We start from the raw sequence: 26024 nt of genomic DNA on the forward strand, positions 1-26024 counted from the left end.
TGTCTATACACACCATCCTATATAACTACTGTCTATACACACCATCCTATATAACTACTGTCTATACACACCATCCTATATAACTACTGTCTACACACACCATCCTATATAACTACTGTCTACACACACCATCCTATATAACTACTGTCTATACACACCATCCTGTATAACTACTGTCTATACACACCATCCTGTATAACTACTGTCTATACACACCATCCTGTATAACTACTGTCTATACACACCATCCTATATAACTACTGTTAAAACACCATCCTATATAACTACTGTCTATACACACCATCCTATATAACTACTGTTAAAACACCATCCTATATAACTACTGTCTATACACACCATCCTATATAACTACTGTTAAAACACCATCCTTATAACTACTGTCTATACACACCATCCTGTATAACTACTGTCTATACACACCATCCTGTATAACTACTGTCTATACACACCATCCTGTATAACTACTGTCTATACACACCATCCTATATAACTACTGTTAAAACACCATCCTTATAACTACTGTCTATAAACACCATCCTTATAACTACTGTCTATACACACCATCCTATATAACTACTGTCTATACTGTCTATACACACCATCCTATATAACTACTGTCTATACACACCATCCTGTATAACTACTGTCTATACACACCATCCTATATAACTACTGTCTATACTGTCTATACACACCATCCTATATAACCACTGTCTATACACACCATCCTATATAACTACTGTCTATACACACCATCCTATATAACTACTGTCTATACACACCATCCTATATAACTACTGTCTATACACACCATCCTATATAACTACTGTCTATACACACCATCCTATATAACTACTAGACTGAGGCCTGAACTATGATCACCTGGTCTGTACTAGACTAGACTGTGACCTGAACTATGATCACCTGGTCTGTACTAGACTAGACTGTGACCTGAACTATGATCACCTGGTCTGTACTAGACTAGACTGTGACCTGAACTATGATCACCTGGTCTGTACTAGACTAGACTGTGACCTGAACTATGATCACCTGGTCCGTACTAGACTAGACTGTGACCTGAACTATGATCACCTGGTCTGTACTAGACTAGACTGTGACCTGAACTATGATCACCTGGTCTGTACTAGACTAGACTGTGACCTGAACTATGATCACCTGGTCTGTACTAGACTAGACTGTGACCTGAACTATGATCACCTGGTCTGTACTAGACTAGACTGTGACCTGAACTATGATCACCTGGTCCGTACTAGACTGTGACCTGAACTGTGATCACCTGGTCCGTACTAGACTAGACTGTGACCTGAACTACGATCACCTGGTCCGTACTAGACTGTGACCTGAACTAGGATCACCTGGTCAAGTTGTGTTCCAGGGGTCCCAGGTTCATGTTGTGTTCCAGGGGTCCCAGGTTCATGTTGTGTTCCAGGGGTCCCAGGTTCATGTTGTGTTCCAGGGGTCCCGGGTTCATGTTGTGTTCCAGGGTTCCCGGGTTCATGTTGTGTTCCAGGGGTCCCGGGTTCATGTTGTGTTCCAGGGGTCCCGGGTTCATGTTGTGTTCCAGGGGTCCCAGGTTCATGTTGTGGTCCCAGGTTCATGTTGTGTTCCAGGGGTCCCAGGTTCATGTTGTGGTTGTGATCCAGGGGTCTCAGGTTCATGTTGTGTTCCAGGGGTCCCAGGTTCATGTTGTGTTCCAGGGGTCCCAGGTTCATGTTGTGTTCCAGGGGTCCCAGGTTCATGTTGTGTTCCAGGGGTCCCAGGTTCATGTTGTGTTCCAGGGGTCCCAGGTTCATGTTGTGTTCCAGGGGTCCCAGGTTCATGTTGTGATCCAGGGGTCCCAGGTTCATGTTGTGATCCAGGGGTCCCAGGTTCATGTTGTGGTCCAGGGGTCCCAGGTTCATGTTGTGGTCCCAGGTTCATGTTGTGTTCCAGGGGTCCCAGGTTCATGTTGTGGTTGTGATCCAGGGGTCTCAGGTTCATGTTGTGTCCCAGGGGTCCCAGGTTCATGTTGTGATCCAGGGGTCCCAGGTTCATGTTGTGATCCAGGGATCCCAGTTTCATGTTGTGTTCCAGGGGTCCCAGGTTCATGTTGTGTTCCAGGGGTCCCAGGTTCATGTTGTGTTCCAGGGGTCCCGGGTTCATGTTGTGTTCCAGGGGTCCCAGGTTCATGTTGTGTTCCAGGGGTCCCAGGTTCATGTTGTGTTCCAGGGGTCCCGGGTTCATGTTGTGTTCCAGGGGTCCCGGGTTCATGTTGTGGTCCAGGGGTCCCGGGTTCATGTTGTGGTCCAGGGGTCCCGGGTTCATGTTGTGGTCCAGGGGTCCCGGGTTCATGTTGTGTTCCAGGGGTCCCAGGTTCATGTTGTGATCCAGGGGTCCCAGGTTCATGTTGTGATCCAGGGGTCCCAGGTTCATGTTGTGATCCAGGGGTCCCAGGTTCATGTTGTGATCCAGGGGTCCCAGGTTCATGTTGTGGTCCCAGGTTCATGTTCTGGTCCAGGGGTCTCAGGTTCATGTTGTGTTCCAGGGGTCCCAGGTTCATGTTGTGGTTGTGATCCAGGGGTCTCAGGTTCATGTTGTGTCCCAGGGGTCCCAGGTTCATGTTGCGATCCAGGGGTCCCAGGTTCATGTTGCGATCCAGGGGTCCCAGGTTCATGTTGCGATCCAGGGGTCCCAGGTTCATGTTGCGTTCCAGGGGTCCCAGGTTCATGTTGTGTTCCAGGGGTCCCAGGTTCATGTTGTGTTCCAGGGGTCCCAGGTTCATGTTGTGTTCCAGGGGTCCCAGGTTCATGTTGTGGTTGTGTTCAGGGGTCCCAGGTTCATGTTGTGTTCCAGGGGTCCCAGGTTCATGTTGTGTTCCAGGGGTCCCAGGTTCATGTGGTGTTCCAGGGGTCCCAGGTTCATGTGGTATTCCAGGGGTCCCAGGTTCATGTTGTGTTCCAGGGGTCCCAGGTTCATGTTGTGTTCCAGGGTCCCATGTTCATGTTGTGGTTGTGTTCCAGGGTTCCAGGTTCATGTGGTGTTCCAGGGGTCCCAGGTTCATGTTGTGGTTGTGATCCAGGGGTCTCAGGTTCATGTTGTGTCCCAGGGGTCCCAGGTTCATGTTGTGATCCAGGGGTCCCAGGTTCATGTTGTGATCCAGGGGTCCCAGGTTCATGTTGTGATCCAGGGATCCCAGTTTCATGTTGTGTTCCAGGGGTCCCAGGTTCATGTTGTGTTCCAGGGGTCCCGGGTTCATGTTGTGTTCCAGGGGTCCCGGGTTCATGTTGTGTTCCAGGGGTCCCGGGTTCATGTTGTGATCCAGGGGTCCCGGGTTCATGTTGTGATCCAGGGGTCCCAGGTTCATGTTGTGATCCAGGGGTCCCAGGTTCATGTTGTGTTCCAGGGGTCCCAGGTTCATGTTGTGTTCCAGGGGTCCCAGGTTCATGTTGTGGTTGTGTTCCAGGGTCCCAGGTTCATGTGGTGTTCCAGGGGTCCCAGGTTTATGTGGTGATCCAGGGGTCCCAGGTTCATGTTGTGATCCAGGGGTCCCAGGTTCATGTTGTGTTCCAGGGTCCCATGTTCATGTTGTGGTTGTGTTCCAGGGTCCCAGGTTCATGTGGTGTTCCAGGGGTCCCAGGTTCATGTGGTGATCCAGGGGTCCCAGGTTCATGTTGTGATCCAGGGGTCCCAGGTTCATGTTGTGGTCTAGGGGTCCCAGGTTCATGTTGTGTTCCAGGGGTCCCAGGTTCATGTTGTGTTCCAGGGGTCCCAGGTTCATGTTGTGTTCCAGGGGTCCCAGGTTCATGTTGTATTCCAGAGGTTCAAGGTTCATGTTCTGGTTGTGTTCCAGGGGTCCCAGGTTGATGTTGATGTTGTGTTCCAGGCGTCCCAGGTTCATGTTGTGATCCAGGGGTCCCAGGTTCATGTTGTGGTCCAGGGGTCCCAGGTTCATGTTGTGGTCCAGGGGTCCCAGGTTCATGTTGTGTTCCAGGGGTCCCAGGTTCATGTGGTGTTCCAGGGGTCCAAGGTTCAGGATGAGCCAGAGAGCAGTAGATCCTCTCAGACTGTCACTGTGGAGGAACGGACAGCTACACCCTCCCTCTGGTGTGAACCCTAACCCTCGTTACATCAACCTCCACCCCCTCCGGCCTCACACCTCTCTACCCCGACCTACCATCCGCCCAGACACCTCTCTACCCAGAGACAGGACCCCCACACCAGCTCACACACAGGTACTAGGTGTGACCGACAGAGAGTTGAGATAAGAGCTTTAAAATGTCTTTATTTTATGAAAAGTGCTATATAAGTTAAATAAAGTCGTATTATTCTGTGTGGTGTCAGACAGGTTAGTAAAGTCGTATTATTCTGTGTGGTGTCAGACAGGTTAGTAAAGTCGTATTATTCTGTGTGTGTGGTGTCAGACAGGTTAGTAAAGTCGTATTATTCTGTGTGGTGTCACAGGTTAGTAAAGTCGTATTATTCTGTGTGGTGTCAGACAGGTTATGCCAGCAGCAGTCCTGTTGTAGGGGCCTGGAGGATGGAGAGGATGTTACAGGCTCTATGTGTGGACTCACAGGCCGGGTTCTACTTCACACGCTACTGTGAACGCTCTGGAAACCCGGTATAGACCTCTCTCTCTCTCTCTCTGTCTGTCTCTCTGTCTGTCTCTCTCTCTCTGTCTCTGTCTGTCTGTCTCTCTGTCTGTCTCTCTCTGTCTGTCTGTCTGTCTCTCTCTGTCTCTCCCTCTCTCTTTCTCTCTCTGTCTCTCTCTCTCTCTGTCTCTCTCTGTCTCTCTGTCTCTCTTTCCACCATAGTGCTGTTGTAGCTGTATTGTACAACATAAATGAATAGGTCTTCCTGTATCTTGTCAGCTGTGGGAGAATGCCGTCCACTGCTGGTGTGATCTGCAGCAGTACCACCAGCTCTTCTACCAAGATGGACTGGATCCCTACAGGGTACAGAGACAGGCTCATGTAAGATTGGATCCCTGGGGGGAGGGGGGGTAATTGCGTCTGATGCTGGATTAGGTTCTGGTGGGAGATGTAGGATAGAATATATTAACGATACAGGCGAAGTCTCCACCCCAGTCAATGGAAACTCTCAGCCAAAGCATGGGCCAAATGTCCAAGCCCCTTCCCTAATTTGAATGAGCCCATTTTATGAGCCCTACATTAGACATTTAATGAGCCCTATATTAGACATTTAATGAGCCCTATATTAGACATTTAATGAGCCCTATATTAGACATTTAATGAGCCCTATATTAGACATTTAATGAGCCCCACATTAGACATTTAATGAGCCCTACATTAGACATTTAATGAGCCCTACATTAGACATTTAATGAACCCTACATTAGACATTTTATGAGCCCTATATTAGACATTTAATGAGCCCTATATTAGACATTTTATGAGCCCTATATTAAAGACATTTAATTGACATTTAATGAGCCCTATATTAGACATTTAATGAGCCCTACATTAGACATTTAATGAGCCCTACATTAGACATTTAATGAGCCCTACATTAGACATTTAATGAGCCCTACATTAGACATTTAATGAGCCCTATATTAGACATTTTATGAGCCCTACATTAGACATTTAATGACATGACATTTTATGTGATGAGGATGATGATAGTGATGATGATGATGATAGTGATGATGATGATGATGGAGTGACTATCATGATAGTGATGATAATGAAAGTGATGATGGTAGTGATGATGATGCTAGTCATGATGGCGGTGGTGATGATGATGATAGTGATGATGGTGATGGTGATGATAATGATAGTGATGATGGTAGTGATGATGATGATAATGATAGTGATGATGATGCTAGTCATGATGGTGGTGGTGATGATGATAATAATGATAGTGATGATGGCGGTGGTGATGATGATGATGATGACCGTCTGACCCATTAGTTACGGTTCTCATTCTAACCCCTCCAGTTGTGATGATGGTGATGATAGTGATGATGATGATGAAGATGACCGTCTGACCCATTAGTTACGGTTCTCATTCTAACCCCTCCAGTTGCTGTATTCAACCTACGTGTGCAGTGCTGCCTGTAGTAGCATTGAGGTGGAGGAGGAGAGCAGAGAGAGGGTGTACACCTGTCTCACTCCCCCGTTTGAGGAGGAGAGCAGAGAGAGGGTGTACACCTGTCTCACTCCTGCGTTTGAGGAGCTGTTTGACTGGGTGGAGGAACACACTCTGACCCTCCTCCTGGAGCCCTGGACGCTGCTCACCACCAGGGACACAGACACCTTCCAGAAGGTGTGAGCCCTTATCTTTAAAGTTGATTTTTATTTTTACGCGCTATAGTTGAAATAGCTTATCTGCTGAAACGGACAGACACTCCTGTTGGTGCATCTCTCCTTAGTCAGATTCGTAAGATGTGTGTTTTGGTCTGGATATTTGATGTCATTGTGGATTCATTGTTACTGCGCGTTCTCTCAGGTGGCTGTACGGGAGGAGACTCGCCAGGTGGAGTCAGAGCCGTATGGAGAACTGAAGACGCTGTACGAGGAGGCTGTACACAGACTGGAACAGGTGAGATCTATTGAAGTTCAACACTCCAATGCATGATCTATGTAACAGTCTGAGTAGTAAGTAGTGATCTAGGATCAAGTCCCCCCTGAAGTGTTGATCTAGGATCAAGTCCCCCCTGAAGTGTTGATCTAGGATCAAGTCCACCCTGTCCCCCTGAAGTGTTGATCTAGGATCAAGTCCCCCCTGAAGTGTTGATCTAGGATCAAGTCCCCCCTGTCCCTCTGAAGTGTTGATCTAGGATCAAGTCCCCCCTGAAGTGTTGATCTAGGATCAAGTCCCCCCTGTCCCTCTGAAGTGCTGATCTAGGATCAAGTCCCCCCTGAAGTGCTGATCTAGGATCAAGTCCCCCCTGAAGTGCTGATCTAGGATCAAGTCCCCCCTGAAGTGTTGATCTAGGATCAAGTCCCCCCTGTCCCTCTGAAGTGCTGATCAAGGATCAAGTCCCCCCTGAAGTGCTGATCTAGGATCAAGTCCCCCCTGAAGTGCTGATCTAGGATCAAGTCCCCCCTGAAGTGCTGATCTAGGATCAAGTCCCCCCTGAAGTGCTGATCTAGGATCAAGTCCCCCCTGAAGTGCTGATCTAGGATCAAGTCCCCCCTGAAGTGCTGATCTAGGATCAAGTCCCCCCTGAAGTGCTGATCTAGGATCAAGTCCCCCCTGAAGTGCTGATCTAGGATCAAGTCCCCCCTGAAGTGCTGATCTAGGATCAAGTCCCCCCTGAAGTGCTGATCTAGGATCAAGTCCCCCCTGAAGTGCTGATCTAGGATCAAGTCCCCCCTGAAGTGCTGATCTAGGATCAAGTCCCCCCTGAAGTGCTGATCTAGGATCAAGTCCCCCCTGAAGTGCTGATCTAGGATCAAGTCCCCCCTGAAGTGCTGATCTAGGATCAAGTCCCCCCTGAAGTGCTGATCTAGGATCAAGTCCCCCCTGAAGTGCTGATCTAGGATCAAGTCCCCCCTGAAGTGCTGATCTAGGATCAAGTCCCCCCTGAAGTGCTGATCTAGGATCAAGTCCCCCCTGAAGTGCTGATCTAGGATCAAGTCCCCCCTGAAGTGCTGATCTAGGATCAAGTCCCCCCTGAAGTGCTGATCTAGGATCAAGTCCCCCCTGAAGTGCTGATCTAGGATCAAGTCCCCCCTGAAGTGCTGATCTAGGATCAAGTCCCCCCTGAAGTGCTGATCTAGGATCAAGTCCCCCCTGAAGTGCTGATCTAGGATCAAGTCCCCCCTGAAGTGCTGATCTAGGATCAAGTCCCCCCTGAAGTGCTGATCTAGGATCAAGTCCCCCCTGAAGTGCTGATCTAGGATCAAGTCCCCCCTGAAGTGCTGATCTAGGATCAAGTCCCCCCTGAAGTGCTGATCTAGGATCAAGTCCCCCCTGAAGTGCTGATCTAGGATCAAGTCCCCCCTGAAGTGCTGATCTAGGATCAAGTCCCCCCTGAAGTGCTGATCTAGGATCAAGTCCCCCCTGAAGTGCTGATCTAGGATCAAGTCCCCCCTGAAGTGCTGATCTAGGATCAAGTCCCCCCTGAAGTGCTGATCTAGGATCAAGTCCCCCCTGAAGTGCTGATCTAGGATCAAGTCCCCCCTGAAGTGCTGATCTAGGATCAAGTCCCCCCTGTCCCCCTGAAGTGCTGATCTAGGATCAAGTCCCCCCTGAAGGGCTGATCTAGGATCAAGTCCCCCCTGAAGTGCTGATCTAGGATCAAGTCCCCCCGAAGTGTTGATCTAGGATCAAGTCCCCCCTGTCCCCCTGAAGTGCTGATCTAGGATCAAGTCCCCCCTGAAGGGCTGATCTAGGATCAAGTCCCCCCTGAAGTGTTGATCTGAAAGACAAAACTGATAATAGATGAAGCACTTCTACTCCAAGAAGCTTTTCAAATATGGGCCTAGATCTCTAGTAAGAATTTGGGGGAATTTCAATTGTATTTCCTTGATTCCTGGCATCCTATCTCCTCACCTCCTTCTCAAAACCTTCAGAAGGAAGTGAGGAGGGTTTAGTCCAATTGAGATTCTCTCTCTCAGCATGCTGTGGCCCAGGCCTGCAGGCCCCCTCCTCCACCACTAGAGGTTGCCAGGTCTCCATCTATGTGGTCTGCCGTCCCAGAGAGGTACAGAGGGTACAGGTTGGGCTCTCTGCTAGGACACCGCACGGAGCTACAACACTTCACATCCTTCCTACAAGACAACACCGCCAGGTGAAACTAGTTCTATACACTTCACATCCCTCCTACAGTACAACACCGCCAGGTGAAACTAGTTCTATACACTCCACATCCTTCCTACAGGACAACACTGCCAGGTGAAACTAGTTCTATACACTTCACATCCTTCCTACAGCACAACACCGCCAGGTGAAACTCTAGATCTATACACTTCACATCCTTCCTACAGGACAACACCGCCAGGTGAAACTCTAGTTCTATACACTTCACATCCTTCCTACAGTACAACACCGCCAGGTGCAACTAGTTCTATACACTTCACATCCTTCCTACAGGACAACACCGCCAGGTGAAACTAGTTCTATACACTTCACATCCTTCCTACAGGACAACACCGCCAGGTGAAACTAGTTCTATACACTTCACATCCCTCCTACAGTACAACACCGCCAGGTGAAACTAGTTCTATACACTTCACATTCTTCCTACAGCACAACACCGCCAGGTGAAACTAGTTCTATACACTCCACATCCTCCCTACAGGACAACACCGCCAGGTGAAACTAGTTCTATACACTTCACATTCTTCCTACAGCACAACACCGCCAGGTGAAACTAGTTCTATACACTCCACATCCTCCCTACAGGACAACACCGCCAGGTGAAACTCTAGTTCTATACACTTCACATCCTCCCTACAGGACAACACCGCCAGGTGAAACTCTAGCTGTAGATACAGCTAGGCTTATAAGCAGGCTTATTTTACATGACATGGCCAGGTGACCACAAAACCATGCTGCTTGTTAGATGTGACCTTTCTGTCATAAACACACCTTCTATCAAACAAGTGTTGTGTTTATCTATAGGGACCAAATCATTATTCCTGGTCATGTCAGTAAAAAACTAAATGATCCTAATGATCTATACCTCAATGATCTCTACCTCAATTATCCCTACCTCAATGATCTCTACCTCAATGATCTATACCTCAATGATCCTAATGATCTCTACATCAATGATCCCAATGAGCTTTATACCTCAATGATCTATACCTTAAGGATCCTAATGATCTCTACCTCAATGATCCTAATATCTCTACCTCAATGATCTCTACCTCAATGATCCTAATATCTCTACCTCAATGATCTTCACCTCAATGATCTCTACCTCAATGATCCCAATGAGCTTTATACCTCAATGGTGTATACCTCAATGATCTCTACCTCAATGATCCTAATGATCTCTACCTCAATGATCCTAATGATCTCTACCTCAATGATCTATACCTTAAGGATCCTAATGATCTATGCCTCAATGATCTATACCTCAATGATCTCTACCTCAATGATCTCTACCTCACTGATCTCTACCTCAATGATCCTAATGAGCTTTACCTCAATGATCTCTACCTCAATGATCTATACCTCAATGATCCTAATGACCTATACCTCAATGATCCTAATGATCTCTACTTCAATGATCTCTACCTCAATGATCTATACCTCAATGATCCTAATGACCTATACCTCAATGATCCTAATGATCTCTACTTCAATGATCTCTACCTCAATGATCCTAATATCTCTATCTCAATGATCTCTACCTCAATGACCTATACCTCAATGATCCTAATGATCTCTACTTCAATGATCTCTACCTCAATGATCCTAATATCTCTATCTCAATGATCTCTACCTCAATGATTTATACCTCAATGATCCTAATGATCTCTACTTCAATGATCTCTACCTCAATGATCTATACCTCAATGATCCTAATGATCTCTACCTCAATGATCCTAATATCTCTACCTCAATGATCTCTACCTCAATGATCCTAATATCTCTACCTCAATGATCTTTACCTCAATGATCTCTACCTCAATGATCCTAATGATCTCTACCTCAATGATCCCAATGAGCTTTATACCTCAATGGTGTATACCTCAATGATCTCTACCTCAATGATCCTAATGATCTCTACCTCAATGATCCTAATGATCTCTACCTCAATGATCTATACCTTAAGGATCCTAATGATCTATGCCTCAATGATCTCTACCTCAATGATCTCTACCTCACTGATCTCTACCTCAATGATCCTAATGAGCTTTACCTCAATGATCTCTACCTCAATGATCTATACCTCAATGATCCTAATGACCTATACCTCAATGATCCTAATGATCTCTACTTCAATGATCTCTACCTCAATGATCTATACCTCAATGATCCTAATGACCTATACCTCAATGATCCTAATGATCTCTACTTCAATGATCTCTACCTCAATGATCCTAATATCTCTATCTCAATGATCTCTACCTCAATGACCTATACCTCAATGATCCTAATGATCTCTACTTCAATGATCTCTACCTCAATGATCCTAATATCTCTATCTCAATGATCTCTACCTCAATGATTTATACCTCAATGATCCTAATGATCTCTACTTCAATGATCTCTACCTCAATGATCTATACCTCAATGATCCTAATGATCTCTACCTCAATGATCCCAATGATCTCTACCTCAATGATCTCTTCCTCAATGATCCTGATGATCTATAGCTCAATGATCCTAATGATCTCTACCTCAATGATCTCTACCTCAATGATCCCAATGATCTCTACCTCAATGATCCTAATGATCTCCACCTCAATGATACTAATGATCTATAGCTCAGTTGTCATTGATGTGTGTAGTTCTGACGTGTGTGTGTGTCTACAGTATACACCTGGCATGCTGGCAGGACATAGAGAATTACAGGAGAATCCCCCATAAAGACAAGGCCCAGAGAGAGGACAAGTCCAGACTCATTAAGGACAAATACCTCAATAGGAAATACTTCTTTGGGCCTGACAGTCCTGCCACCAGACAACAACAGGAGGAGGTAATGTCACAGTCTCTTCTGTGATGGTGTGTATGCTTTTGTGTCTGTCTGTCTGTGTGTGTGTGTGTGTGTGCGCCTGTGTGTTTTTGTGCGTGTCTGTCTGTGTGTCCGTGTCCTTCTCTTCATGACCGTCTGTGTCTGTGTGTGTGTTAGGGGTTTGTGTGTGTTAGTGATGTGTGTGTGTGTGTGTGTGTGTGTGTGTTTCTCCTCTTGGTGATGCGTCTGGCTGGTTGAGACTGCTTCATGACCGTCTGTGGTGTGTGTGTGTGTGTGTTTCTCCTCTAGGTGATGCGTCTGGCTGGTGGCTGGGGGAGACTGCTCCATGACCGTCTGTGTGCTCCTGTCCTGGTGGACATTCAGAGCATCACCAGGAACCACATAGAAACAAGATGGCTGCCTGTCTTCCTGACGACACCGGAGTTCAATGAGAGACAGCAGCAGAGAGTCAGGGTAGGAGTCCAGGGTCTCATCTAGCCCGCTCTCCGTCTGCTTGTATCAGGGGGGTTACAACCTGACCCTACGAGGTCCGGACTACTGACCAATCAACTGGCTTCCTGGTCTAAATCAGTCCCTGATTAGAGGGGAACTGGCTTCCTGGTCTAAATTAGTCCCTGATTAGAGGGGGACTGGCTTCTAGGTCTAAATCAGTCCCTGATTAGAGGGGAACTGGCTTCCTGGTCTAAATTAGTCCCTGATTAGAGGGGAACTGGCTTCCTGGTCTAAATTAGTCCCTGATTAGAGGGGAACTGGCTTCCTGGTCTAAATCAGTCCCTGATTAGAGGGGAACTGGCTTCTAGGTCTAAATCAGTCCCTGATTAAAGGGAAACTGGCTTCCTGGTCTAAATCAGTCCCTGATTAAAGGGGAACTGGCTTCCTGGTCTAAATCAGTCCCTGATTAGAGGGGAACTGGCTTCCTGGTCTAAATCAGTCCCTGATTAAAGGGGAACTGGCTTCCTGGTCTAAATCAGTCCCTGATTAGAGGGGAACTGGCTTCCTGGTCTAAATCAGTCCCTGACTAGAGGGGAACTGGCTTCCTGGTCTAAATCAGTCCCTGATTAGAGGGGAACTGGGTTCTAGGTCTAAATCAGTCCCGGATTAGAGGGGAACTGGCTTCCTGGTCTAAATCAGTCCCGGATTAGAGGGGAACTGGCTTCCTGGTCTAAATCAGTCCCTGATTAGAGGGGGACTGGCTTCCTGGTCTAAATCAGTCCCTGATTAAAGGGGAACTGGCTTCTAGGTCTAAATCAGTCCCTGATTAGAGGGGAACTGGCTTCTAGGTCTAAATCAGTCCCTGATTAGAGGGGGACTGGCTTCCTGGTCTAAATCAGTCCCTGATTAAAGGGGGACTGGCTTCCTGGTCTAAATCAGTCCCTGATTAGAGGGGAACTGGCTTCTAGGTCTAAATCAGTCCCTGATTAAAGGGGGACTGGCTTCCTGGTCTAAATCAGTCCCTGATTAGAGGGGAACTGGCTTCTAGGTCTAAATCAGTCCCTGATTAAAGGGGGACTGGCTTCCTGGTCTAAATCAGTCCCTGATTAGAGGGGAACTGGCTTCTAGGTCTAAATCAGTCCCTGATTAGAGGGGATCTGGCTTCCTGGTCTAAATCAGTCCCTGACTAGAGGGGAACTGGCTTCCTGGTCTAAATCAGTCCCTGATTAGAGGGGATCTGGCTTCCTGGTCTAAATCAGTCCCTGATTAGAGGGGACTGGCTTCCTGGTCTAAATCAGTCCCTGATTAGAGTGGAACTGGCTTCCTGGTCTAAATCAGTCCCTGATTAGAGGGGATCTGGCTTCCAGATATCAAGATACATATCTATATGTTATATGGCCTTCTAACTGTTGAATGCTATGTGTACAGTATAGCTACGGCCCTAAGCCAGGCTAGGTACTGTGGAGGCATCAGCTCTGCCATGTGACACCTCTGTACATTACCTCATCAAGAGAGAGAGACAGGAGAGAGAGAGAGAGGACAGAGAGAGGAGAGAGACAGAGAGAGAGAGGACAGAGAGAGAGAGGACAGAGAGAGAGAGGACAGAGAGAGAGAGGACAGAGAGAGAGAGGACAGAGAGAGAGAGGACAGAGAGAGAGAGGACAGAGAGAGAGAGGACAGAGAGAGAGAGGACAGAGAGAGAGAGGACAGAGAGAGAGAGGACAGAGAGAGAGAGAGAGAGGACAGAGAGAGAGAGGACAGAGAGAGAGAGGACAGAGAGAGAGAGGACAGAGAGAGAGAGGACAGAGAGAGAGAGGACAGAGACGGAGAGACAGAGACAGAGACAGAGGTGTAGATACTACAGAGGACCAGAGGTATCTTGCTGAAGTCTCTGTCCAGCCGTACTGTGTTTCTGACTGCTGCTCTTTCAGCCTCGGGGTGAAGACGGGGTGTCCGACCAGGTCTACCAGCGACACAGGAACAAGAGAGAGGTGTGGAAGGTGATCTCTGGTCCTCTGTCAATCTTTTTAACGTCATAGAGCAACGCTGGGAAAACTTCTTTTTTTGTCTCGAGGTCCACATCGAGATTATCGTACAGATTGTATTTGGGAAGCAATTTTGTTTGTCAAAATCTATTTTGGCGTGTCAGAAAAATATATAGGTCCATTAGAATTTATTCTAGTTTTCTAAAATGTTGCCCATCCATGGATCTAGAACATCACGTCTGTAGACTTCTCTGACCAATGTTGTTCCTCTCTGGGTTGTTCCTCTCTTAAAGCCTCCCGGCTGTATGTTCCTGCGTGTTTAACCGCTCCTCTCCTGCAGCAGGTCAAGGGGACGTGGATGACCTCTGCAGGGGAGATCCTGGCTCTCCGGAGGGCCCTGCTCAACCCCGTCACGTGTCATCAGTTCCGGCGCTTCGTCTCTCTGAAGGGAGACTTCCTGGAGAATGACATCCTGTTCTGGCTGGAGGTCCAGAGGTATAAGGTAAGACTGAACAGAACTTCGGTTCTGGCTGTAGGTCCAGAGGTAAGACTGAACCAAACCTTCTGTTCTGGCTGTAGGTCCAGAGGTAAGACTGAACCAAACCTTCTGTTCTGGCTGGAGGTCCAGAGGTATAAGGTAAGACTGAACCAAACCTTCTGTTCTGGCTGGAGGTCCAGAGGTATAAGGTAAGACTGAACCAAACCTTCTGTTCTGGCTGTAGGTCCAGAGGTAAGACTGAACCAAACCTTCTGTTCTGGCTGGAGGTCCAGAGGTAAGACTGAACCAAACCTTCTGTTCTGGCTGTAGGTCCAGAGGTAAGACTGAACCAAACCTTCTGTTCTGGCTGTAGGTCCAGAGGTAAGACTGAACCAAACCTTCTGTTCTGGCTGGAGGTCCAGAGGTATAAGGTAAGACTGAACCAAACCTTCTGTTCTGGCTGTAGGTCCAGAGGTAAGACTGAACCAAACCTTCTGTTCTGGCTGGAGGTCCAGAGGTAAGACTGAACCAAACCTTCTGTTCTGGCTGTAGGTCCAGAGGTATAAGGTAAGACTGAACCAAACCTTCTGTTCTGGCTGGAGGTCCAGAGGTAAGACTGAACCAAACCTTCTGTTCTGGCTGGAGGTCCAGAGGTAAAACTGAACCAAACCTTCTGTTCTGGCTGGAGGTCCAGAGGTATAAGGTAAGACTGAACCAAACCTTATGTTCTGGCTGTAGGTCCAGAGGTATAAGGTAAAACTGAACCAAACCTTCTGTTCTGGCTGGAGGTCCAGAGGTAAAACTGAACCAAACCTTCTGTTCTGGCTGGAGGTCCAGAGGTATAAGGTAAGACTGAACCAATCCTTCTGTTCTGGCTGTAGGTCCAGAGGTAAGACTGAACCAAACCTTCTGTTCTAGCTGTAGGTCCAGAGGTAAGACTGAACCAAACCTTCTGTTCTGGCTGGAGGTCCAGAGGTAAGACTGAACCAAACCTTCTGTTCTGGCTGTAGGTCCAGAGGTATAAGGTAAGACTGAACCAATCCTTCTGTTCTGGCTGTAGGTCCAGAGGTATAAGGTAAGACTGAAACAAACCTTTTTACACATATACATACCTAACTTCTGTTGCTATATTCCTACATGTGTGACTATTTTGTCATAAAAGGAAAAGGGAAGAATTGTGTTTTTGTCCTTATCCATGAAAACTGGACTGGGAGTGTTATCTCTATTACTGGGCCTAGGTAATCTACACTGGGCCTTGGTAATCTGGTATTGTTATCTCTGAGGTCTACACTGGGCCTTGGTAATCTGGTATTGTTATCTCTGAGGTCTACACTGGGCCTTGGTAATCTGGTGCTGTTATCTCTGAGGTCTACACTGGGCCTTGGTAATCTGGTGCTGTTATCTCTGAGGTCTACACTGGGCCTTGGTAATCTGGTATTGTTATCTCTGAGGTCTACACTGGGCCTTGGTAATCTGGTATTGTTATCTCTGGGGTCTACACTGGGCCTTGGTAATCTGGTGTTGTTATCTCTGAGGTCTACACTGGGCCTTGGTAATCTGGTGCTGTTATCTCTGAGGTCTACACTGGGCCTTGGTAATCTGGTGCTGTCATCTCTGGGGTCTACACTGGGCCTTGGTAATCTGGTGCTGTTATCTCTGGGGTCTACACTGGGCCTTGGTAATCTTCTTGAATGAATAATAGATCTGTCCCCCCATACCATCCCTCCCTCCCTCTCCCTCCCATACCATCCCTCCCTCCCATGCCACCCCTCCCATGCCATGCCATCCCTCCCCCTCCTCCCCATGCCATCTCTCCCTCTCCCTCTCCCCCATACCATCCCTCCCTCCCTCCCTCCCTCCCTCCCTCCCTCCCTCCCTCCCTCCCCCCCCCATACCATCCCTCCCTCTCCCCCCCATACCATCCCTCCCTCTCCCCCCCATACCATCCCTCCCTCTCCCCCCCATACCATCCCTCCCTCTCCCCCCCATACCATCCCTCCCTCTCCCTCTCCCTCCCATACCATCCCTTCCTCCCTCTCCCTCCCTCCCATACCATCCCTCCCTCCCTCTCCCCCCCATACCATCCCTCCCTCCCTCTCCCCCCATACCATCCCTCCCATGCCATCCCCCCCCATGCCATCCCTCCCTCTACCCCCATGCCATCCTCCCCCCATGCCATCCCTCCCTCTACCCCCATGCCATCCTCCCCCCCGTGCCATCCCTCCCTCTCCCCCCATGCCATGCCATCCCTTCCTCCCCCATCCATCCCTCCCTCCCCCATGCCATCCCTCCCTCCCTCCCCCATCCATCCCTCCCTCCCCCTCCCCCCTCTCCCATTAGGATCTGTGTCATTCCCACTGTGTGGAGGCTGTAGTCCAGGACAAGGTGTCCACCATCATCAGCTGTTTCATCCAGTCCTCCGTCCCCCAGCCCTGCAGATAGACATCCCCCCAGAGCAGGCAACACACATCCTGGAGAGGAGGGGGGAGATGGGACCATACGTCTTCAGAGAGGCTCAGGTACACAGACTGACTGACTGACTGACTGACTGACTGACTGACTGACTGACTGACTGCCTGACTCACTCACTCACTCACTCACTCACTCACTCACTCACTCACTCACTCACTCACTCACTCACTCACTCACTCACTCCACTTCACTTCACTTCACTTAATTCACTTCACTTCACTTACTTCACTTCACTTCACTTACTTACTTCACTTCACTTCACTTCACTTCACTTCACTTACTTCACTTACTTCACTTACTTCACTTCACTTCACTTACTTCACTTCACTTACTTCACTTCACTTCACTTACTTCACTTCACTTCACTTACTTCACTTCACTTCACTTACTTCACTCCACTTACTTCACTTCACTTACTTCACTTCACTTCACTTACTTCACTTCACTTCACTTACTTCACTTCACTTACTTCACTTCACTTACTTCACTTCACTTACTTCACTTCACTTCACTTACTTCACTTACTTCACTTCACTTCACTTACTTACTTCACTTCACTTCACTTACTTCACTTCACTTACTTCACTTCACTTACTTCACTTACTTCACTTACTTCAGTTACTTCACTTCACTTACTTCACTTCACTTACTTCTTCACTTCACTTACTTCACTTCACTTCACTTCACTTACTTCACTTCACTTCACTTACTTCACTTCACTTCACTTACTTCAATTCACTTCACTTCACTTCACTTCACTTCACTTACTTCTTCACTTCACTTACTTCACTTCACTTACTTCACTTCACTTACTTCACTTCACTTACTTCACTTCACTTCACTTACTTCACTTACTTCACTTACTTCACTTCACTTCACTACTTACTTACTTCACTTCACTTCACTTACTTCACTTCACTTACTTCACTTACTTCACTTACTTCAGTTACTTCACTTCACTTACTTCACTTCACTTCACTTACTTCACTTCACTTACTTCACTTCACTTACTTCACTTCACTTACTTCACTTCACTTCACTTACTTCAATTCACTTCACTTACTTCAATTCACTTCACTTCACTTCACTTCACTTACTTCTTCACTTCACTTACTTCACTTCACTTCACTTCACTTCACTTCACTTCACTTCACTTCACTTCACTTACTTCACTTCACTTCACTTCACTTCACTTCACTCACTCACTCACTCACTCACTCACTCACTGACAGGCACACCGGTTTGAACGGGGTTTGGTAGTAGGTGTCAGGAGCACCGGTTTGAAATGGGTTTGGTAGTAGGTGTCAGGAGCACCGGTTTGAAATGGGTTTGGTAGTAGGTGTCAGGCGCACCGGTTTGAAATGGGTTTGGTAGTAGGTGTCAGGAGCACCGGTTTGAAATGGGTTTGGTAGTAGGTGTCAGGAGCACCGGTTTGAAATGGGTTTGGTAGTAGGTGTCAGGCGCACCGGTTTGAAATGGGTTTGGTAGTAGGTGTCAGGCGCACCGGTTTGAGTGTATCAAGAACTTCCTGTGTGTATCAAGAATGGTCCACCACTCAAACGAAATCCAGCCAACTTGACACGGTATGAAGCATTGGGCCAGCATTGGCTCAGACACGGTATGAAGCATCGGGCCAGCATTGGGCCAGACACCGTTTGAAGCATTGGGCCAGCATTGGGTCAGACACAGTTTGAAGCATTGGGCCAGCATTGGGCCAGACACCGTTTGAAGCATTGGGCCAGCATTGGGTCAGACACGGTTTGAAGCATTGGGCCAGCATTGGGCCAGCATCCCTGTGGAACGCTTTCGACACCTTGTAGAGTCCGTGCACCAACTGTACGCAAATATTAGGCAGGTGTTCCTAATGTTTTGTTCACTCAGTGTATACCTGACTATCCTGTGTATTCACCTTATTTGTCTCTCTCTGTTTCTGTCTTTCTCTCTGTCTCTCTCTCTCTCTCTGTTTCTGTCTCTCTCTGTCTCTCTCGCTCTCTGTGTAGTAGATGTGTGTGTTCAGTGAGCTACTGAAGCTGTGGCCAGAGTTCCTGTCGTTCAGCAGCGGTGTGCAGGAGGAGGAGGTGTTGCCGCTGTTGCAGAACAGCGTGAACAAACAGAGTGCTAAACTGCAGCGTCGCAGGAGGAGCGAGGAGGAAAAGGAAGTGGAGAGGAGAGCCCAGGAGGAAGTGGAGAGGTTTCCAGAGGAGCATGAGGAGAAACACAAAGGACTACAGGAGAGCAGAGAGCTGCTTTACCCTAGTCAACAGGTAAACACCTCTTGGTCCTATTCTCTAACTACATGTCTCTATAACAGTTGTCTTGGTCCTATTCTCTAACTACACATCTCTTCTATAACAGTTGTCTTGGTCCTACTCTCTAACTACATGTCTCTTCTATAGCAGTTGTCTTGGTCCTACTCTCTAACTACATGTCTCTTCTATAACAGTTGTCTTGGTCCTATTCTCTAACTATAACAGTTGTCTTGGCCCTATTCTAACTACATGTCTCTATAACAGTTGTCTTCGTCCTAATCTAACTACATGTCTCTATAACAGTTGTCTTGGTCCTATTCTAACAGTTGTCTTGGTCCTACTCTCTAACTACATGTCTCTATAACAGTTGTCTTGGTCCTAATCTAACAGTTGTCTTGGTCCTATTCTCTAACTACATGTCTCTATAACAGTTGTCTTGGTCCTACTCTCTAACTACATGTCTCTATAACAGTTGTCTTGGTCCTATTCTCTAACTACATGTCTCTTCTACAACAGTTGTCTTGGTCCTATTCTCTAACTACATGTCTCTATAACAGTTGTCTTGGTCCTAATCTAACTACATGTCTCTATAACAGTTTTCTTGGTCCTACTCTCTAACTACATGTCTCTATAACAGTTGTCTTGGTCCTATTCTCTAACTACATGTCTCTTCTACAACAGTTGTCTTGGTCCTATTCTAACTACATGTCTCTATAACAGTTGTCTTGGTCCTATTCTCTAACTACATGTCTCTATAACAGTTGTCTTGGTCCTAATCTAACTACATGTCTCTATAACAGTTTTCTTGGTCCTACTCTCTAACTACATGTCTCTATAACAGTTGTCTTGGTCCTATTCTCTAACTACATGTCTCTTCTACAACAGTTGTCTTGGTCCTATTCTAACTACATGTCTCTATAACAGTTGTCTTGGTCCTATTCTCTAACTACATGTCTCTATAACAGTTGTCTTGGTCCTAATCTAACTACATGTCACTATAACAGTTGTCTTGGTCCTATTCTCTAACTACATGTCTCTTCTACAACAGTTGTCTTGATCCTATTCTAACTACATGTCTCTATAACAGTTGTCTTGGTCCTATTCTCTAACTACACATCTCTTCTATAACAGTTGTCTTGGTCCTACTCTCTAACTACATGTCTCTTCTATAGCAGTTGTCTTGGTCCTACTCTCTAACTACATGTCTCTTCTATAACAGTTGTCTTGGTCCTAATCTAACAGTTGTCTTGGTCCTATTCTCTAACTATAACAGTTGTCTTGGCCCTATTCTAACTACATGTCTCTATAACAGTTGTCTTCATCCTAATCTAACTACATGTCTCTATAACAGTTGTCTTGGTCCTACTCTCTAACTACATGTCTCTATAACAGTTGTCTTGGTCCTATTCTCTAACTACATGTCTCTTCTACAACAGTTGTCTTGGTCCTATTCTAACTACATGTCTCTATAACAGTTGTCTTGGTCCTAATCTAACTACATGTCTCTATAACAGTTGTCTTGGTCCTAATCTAACAGTTGTCTTGGTCCTACTCTCTAACTACATGTCTCTTCTATAACAGTTGTCTTGGTCCTATTCTAACAGTTGTCTTGGTCCTACTCTCTAACTACATGTCTCTATAACAGTTGTCTTGGTCCTAATCTAACAGTTGTCTTGGTCCTATTCTCTAACTACATGTCTCTATAACAGTTGTCTTGGTCCTAATCTAACTACATGTCTCTATAACAGTTTTCTTGGTCCTACTCTCTAACTACATGTCTCTATAACAGTTGTCTTGGTCCTATTCTCTAACTACATGTCTCTTCTACAACAGTTGTCTTGGTCCTATTCTAACTACATGTCTCTATAACAGTTGTCTTGGTCCTATTCTCTAACTACATGTCTCTATAACAGTTGTCTTGGTCCTAATCTAACTACATGTCTCTATAACAGTTTTCTTGGTCCTACTCTCTAACTACATGTCTCTATAACAGTTGTCTTGGTCCTATTCTCTAACTACATGTCTCTTCTACAACAGTTGTCTTGGTCCTATTCTAACTACATGTCTCTATAACAGTTGTCTTGGTCCTATTCTCTAACTACATGTCTCTATAACAGTTGTCTTGGTCCTAATCTAACTACATGTCACTATAACAGTTGTCTTGGTCCTATTCTCTAACTACATGTCTCTATAACAGTTGTCTTGGTCCTAATCTAACTACATGTCTCTATAACAGTTGTCTTGGTCCTATTCTCTAACTACATGTCTCTTCTACAACAGTTGTCTTGATCCTATTCTAACTACATGTCTCTATAACAGTTGTCTTGGTCCTATTCTCTAACTACACATCTCTTCTATAACAGTTGTCTTGGTCCTACTCTCTAACTACATGTCTCTTCTATAGCAGTTGTCTTGGTCCTACTCTCTAACTACATGTCTCTTCTATAACAGTTGTCTTGGTCCTAATCTAACAGTTGTCTTGGCCCTATTCTAACTACATGTCTCTATAACAGTTGTCTTCATCCTAATCTAACTACATGTCTCTATAACAGTTGTCTTGGTCCTAATCTAACAGTTGTCTTGGTCCTACTCTCTAACTACATGTCTCTTCTATAACAGTTGTCTTGGTCCTATTCTAACAGTTGTCTTGGTCCTACTCTCTAACTACATGTCTCTTCTACAACAGTTGTCTTGGTCCTATTCTAACTACATGTCTCTATAACAGTTGTCTTGGTCATATTCTCTAACTACATGTCTCTATAACAGTTGTCTTGGTCCTAATCTAACTACATGTCACTATAACAGTTGTCATGGTCCTATTCTCTAACTTCATGTCTCTTCTACAACAGTTGTCTTGGTCCTATTCAAACTACATGTCTCTATAACAGTTGTCTTGGTCATATTCTAACTACATGTCTCTATAACAGTTGTCTTGGTCCTATTCTAAATACATGGTCGCCCTGGAGAGAGAGGAGGTGCTGCTGAGGAGACAGGAAGTCACCTCCTCCACTGGGACAGGTAGGTCTGGTCCTCTCTACAGTATATTACAGGCTGGTCCTCTCTACAGTATATTACAGTCTGGTCCTCTCTACAGTATATTACAGTCTGGTCCTCTCTACAGTATAGTACAGTCTGGTCCTCTTTACAGTATATTACAGTCTGGTCCTCTCTACAGTATATTACAGTCTGGTCCTCTCTACAGTATAGTACAGTCTGGTCCTCTTTACAGTATATTACAGTCTGGTCCTCTCTACAGTATAGTACAGTCTGGTCCTCTCTACAGTCTGGTCCTCTCTACAGTATAGTACAGTCTGGTCCTCTCTACAGTATATTACAGTCTGGTCCTCTCTACAGTATATTACAGTCTGGTCCTCTCTACAGTATATTACAGTCTGGTCCTCTTTACAGTATATTACAGTCTGGTCCTCTCTACAGTATATTACAGTCTGGTCCTCTCTACAGTATATTACAGTCTGGTCCTCTCTACAGTCTGGTCCTCTCTACAGTAGATTACAGTCTGGTCCTCTCTACAGTATATTACAGTCTGGTCCTCTCTACAGTATATTACAGTCTGGTCCTCTCTACAGTATATTACAGTCTGGTCCTCTCTACAGTCTGGTCCTCTCTACAGTATATTACAGTCTGGTCCTCTACAGTATATTACAGTCTGGTCCTCTCTACAGTATATTACAGTCTGGTCCTCTACAGTATATTACAGTCTGGTCCTCTCTACAGTCTGGTCCTCTCTACAGTATATTACAGTCTGGTCCTCTACAGTATATTACAGTCTGGTCATCTCTACAGTATAGTACAGTCTGGTCCTCTCTACAGTCTGGTCCTCTCTACAGTATAGTACAGTCTGGTCCTCTCTACAGTCTGGTCCTCTCTACAGTATAGTACAGTCTGGTCCTCTCTACAGTATATTACAGTCTGGTCCTCTCTACAGTATATTACAGTCTGGTCCTCTCTACAGTATATTACAGTCTGGTCCTCTTTACAGTATATTACAGTCTGGTCCTCTCTACAGTATATTACAGTCTGGTCCTCTCTACAGTATATTACAGTCTGGTCCTCTCTACAGTCTGGTCCTCTCTACAGTAGATTACAGTCTGGTCCTCTCTACAGTATATTACAGTCTGGTCCTCTCTACAGTATATTACAGTCTGGTCCTCTCTACAGTCTGGTCCTCTCTACAGTATATTACAGTCTGGTCCTCTCTACAGTATATACAGTCTGGTCCTCTACAGTATATTACAGTCTGGTCCTCTCTACAGTCTGGTCCTCTCTACAGTATATTACAGTCTGGTCCTCTACAGTATATTACAGTCTGGTCCTCTCTACAGTCTGGTCCTCTCTACAGTATATTACAGTCTGGTCCTCTACAGTATATTACAGTCTGGTCATCTCTACAGTATAGTACAGTCTGGTCCCTCTCTACAGTCTGGTCCTCTCTACAGTATAGTACAGTCTGGTCCTCTCTACAGTATATTACAGTCTGGTCCTCTCTACAGTATAGTACAGTCTGGTCCTCTCTACAGTCTGGTCCTCTCTACAGTATATTACAGTCTGGTCCTCTCTACAGTCTGGTCCTCTCTACAGTATAGTACAGTCTGGTCCTCTCTACAGTATATTACAGTCTGGTCCTCTCTACAGTATATTACAGTCTGGTCCTCTCTACAGTCTGGTCCTCTCTACAGTATATTACAGTCTGGTCCTCTCTACAGTCTGGTCCTCTCTACAGTATATTACAGTCTGGTCCTCTCTACAGTCTGGTCCTCTCTACAGTATATTACAGTCTGGTCCTCTCTACAGTATATTACAGTCTGGTCCTCTCTACAGTATATTACAGTCTGGTCCTCTCTACAGTCTGGTCCTCTCTACAGTATATTACAGTCTGGTCCTCTCTACAGTATATTACAGTCTGGTCCTCTCTACAGTCTGGTCCCCTTAGTACAGTCTGGTCCTCTCTACAGTATATTACAGTCTGGTCCTCTCTACAGTATAGTACAGTCTGGTCCTCTCTAACAGTCTGGTCCTCTCTACAGTATATTACAGTCTGGTCCTCTCTACAGTCTGGTCCTCTCTACAGTATAGTACAGTCTGGTCCTCTCTACAGTATATTACAGTCTGGTCCTCTCTACATTATATTACAGTCTGGTCCTCTCTACAGTATATTACAGTCTGGTCCTCTCTACAGTCTGGTCCTCTCTACAGTATATTACAGTCTGGTCCTCTCTACAGTCTGGTCCTCTCTACAGTATATTACAGTCTGGTCCTCTCTACAGTATATTACAGTCTGGTCCTCTCTACAGTATATTACAGTCTGGTCCTCTCTACAGTCTGGTCCTCTCTACAGTATATTACAGTCTGGTCCTCTCTACAGTCTGGTCCTCTCTACAGTATATTACAGTCTGGTCCTCTCTACAGTCTGGTCCTCTCTACAGTATATTACAGTCTGGTCCTCTCTACAGTATATTACAGTCTGGTCCTCTCTACAGTATATTACAGTCTGGTCCTCTCTACAGTCTGGTCCTCTCTACAGTATATTACAGTCTGGTCCTCTCTACAGTATATTACAGTCTGGTCCTCTCTACAGTCTGGTCCTCTCTACAGTCTGGTCCTCTCTACAGTATATTACAGTCTGGTCCTCTCTACAGTCTGGTCCTCTCTACAGTATATTCCAGTCTGTCCTCTCTACAGTCTGGTCCTCTCTACAGTCTGGTCCTCTCTTACAGTATATTACAGTCTGGTCCTCTCTACAGTATATTACAGTCTGGTCCTCTCTACAGTATATTACAGTCTGGTCCTCTACAGTATATTACAGTCTGGTCCTCTCTACAGTCTGGTCCTCTCTACAGTATATTACAGTCTGGTCCTCTACAGTATATTACAGTCTGGTCCTCTCTACAGTCTGGTCCTCTCTACAGTATATTACAGTCTGGTCCTCTACAGTATATTACAGTCTGGTCATCTCTACAGTATAGTACAGTCTGGTCCTCTCTACAGTATAGTACAGTCTGGTCCTCTCTACAGTATATTACAGTCTGGTCCTCTCTACAGTATATTACAGTCTGGGTCCTCTCTACAGTCTGGTCCTCTCTACAGTATAGTACAGTCTGGTCCTCTCTACAGTATATTACAGTCTGGTCCTCTCTACAGTATATTACAGTCTGGTCCTCTCTACAGTATATTACAGTCTGGTCCTCTCTACAGTCTGGTCCTCTCTACAGTATATTACAGTCTGGTCCTCTCTACAGTCTGGTCCTCTCTACAGTATATTACAGTCTGGTCCTCTCTACAGTATATTACAGTCTGGTCCTCTCTACAGTATATTACAGTCTGGTCCTCTCTACAGTCTGGTCCTCTCTACAGTATATACAGTCTGGTCCTCTCTACAGTCTGGTCCTCTCTACAGTATATTACAGTCTGGTCCTCTCTAACAGTCTGGTCCTCCTGGTCCTCTCTACAGTATATTACAGTCTGGTCCTCTCTACAGTATATTACAGTCTGGTCTCTCCTCTACAGTCTGGTCCTCTCTACAGTATATTACAGTCTGGTCCTCTCTACAGTATATTACAGTCTGGTCCTCTCTACAGTCTGGTCCTCTCTACAGTCTGGTCCTCTCTACAGTATATTACAGTCTGTCCTCTCTACAGTCTGGTCTCTCTACAGTATATTACAGTCTGGTCCCTCTCTACAGTCTGGTCCTCTCTACAGTCTGGTCCTCTCTACAGTATATTACAGTCTGGTCCTCTCTACAGTATATT

The 26024-nt window shown here is 46.1% G+C and overlaps 1 protein-coding gene across 1 annotated transcript in view; it reads left to right on the forward strand.

Moving 5' to 3' along the window:
- Positions 1 to 26024, forward strand: part of LOC109886928 (regulator of G protein signaling 22) — a 54886-nt gene that overhangs the window by 18697 nt on the left and 10165 nt on the right. Inside the window, 14 exon segments of the mRNA XM_031822015.1 lie at positions 4013 to 4253; positions 4517 to 4642; positions 4893 to 4994; positions 6067 to 6309; positions 6493 to 6585; positions 8610 to 8782; positions 11482 to 11644; positions 11930 to 12094; positions 14005 to 14073; positions 14399 to 14560; positions 16877 to 16955; positions 16958 to 17055; positions 19012 to 19272; positions 22185 to 22275. Coding sequence (XP_031677875.1) covers positions 4013 to 4253; positions 4517 to 4642; positions 4893 to 4994; positions 6067 to 6309; positions 6493 to 6585; positions 8610 to 8782; positions 11482 to 11644; positions 11930 to 12094; positions 14005 to 14073; positions 14399 to 14560; positions 16877 to 16955; positions 16958 to 17055; positions 19012 to 19272; positions 22185 to 22275 — 2066 coding nt within the window.

The sequence above is a fragment of the Oncorhynchus kisutch genome, unplaced genomic scaffold (genome assembly GCF_002021735.2).
Source record: "Oncorhynchus kisutch isolate 150728-3 unplaced genomic scaffold, Okis_V2 scaffold4045, whole genome shotgun sequence".
Lineage (NCBI taxonomy): Eukaryota > Metazoa > Chordata > Actinopteri > Salmoniformes > Salmonidae > Oncorhynchus > Oncorhynchus kisutch.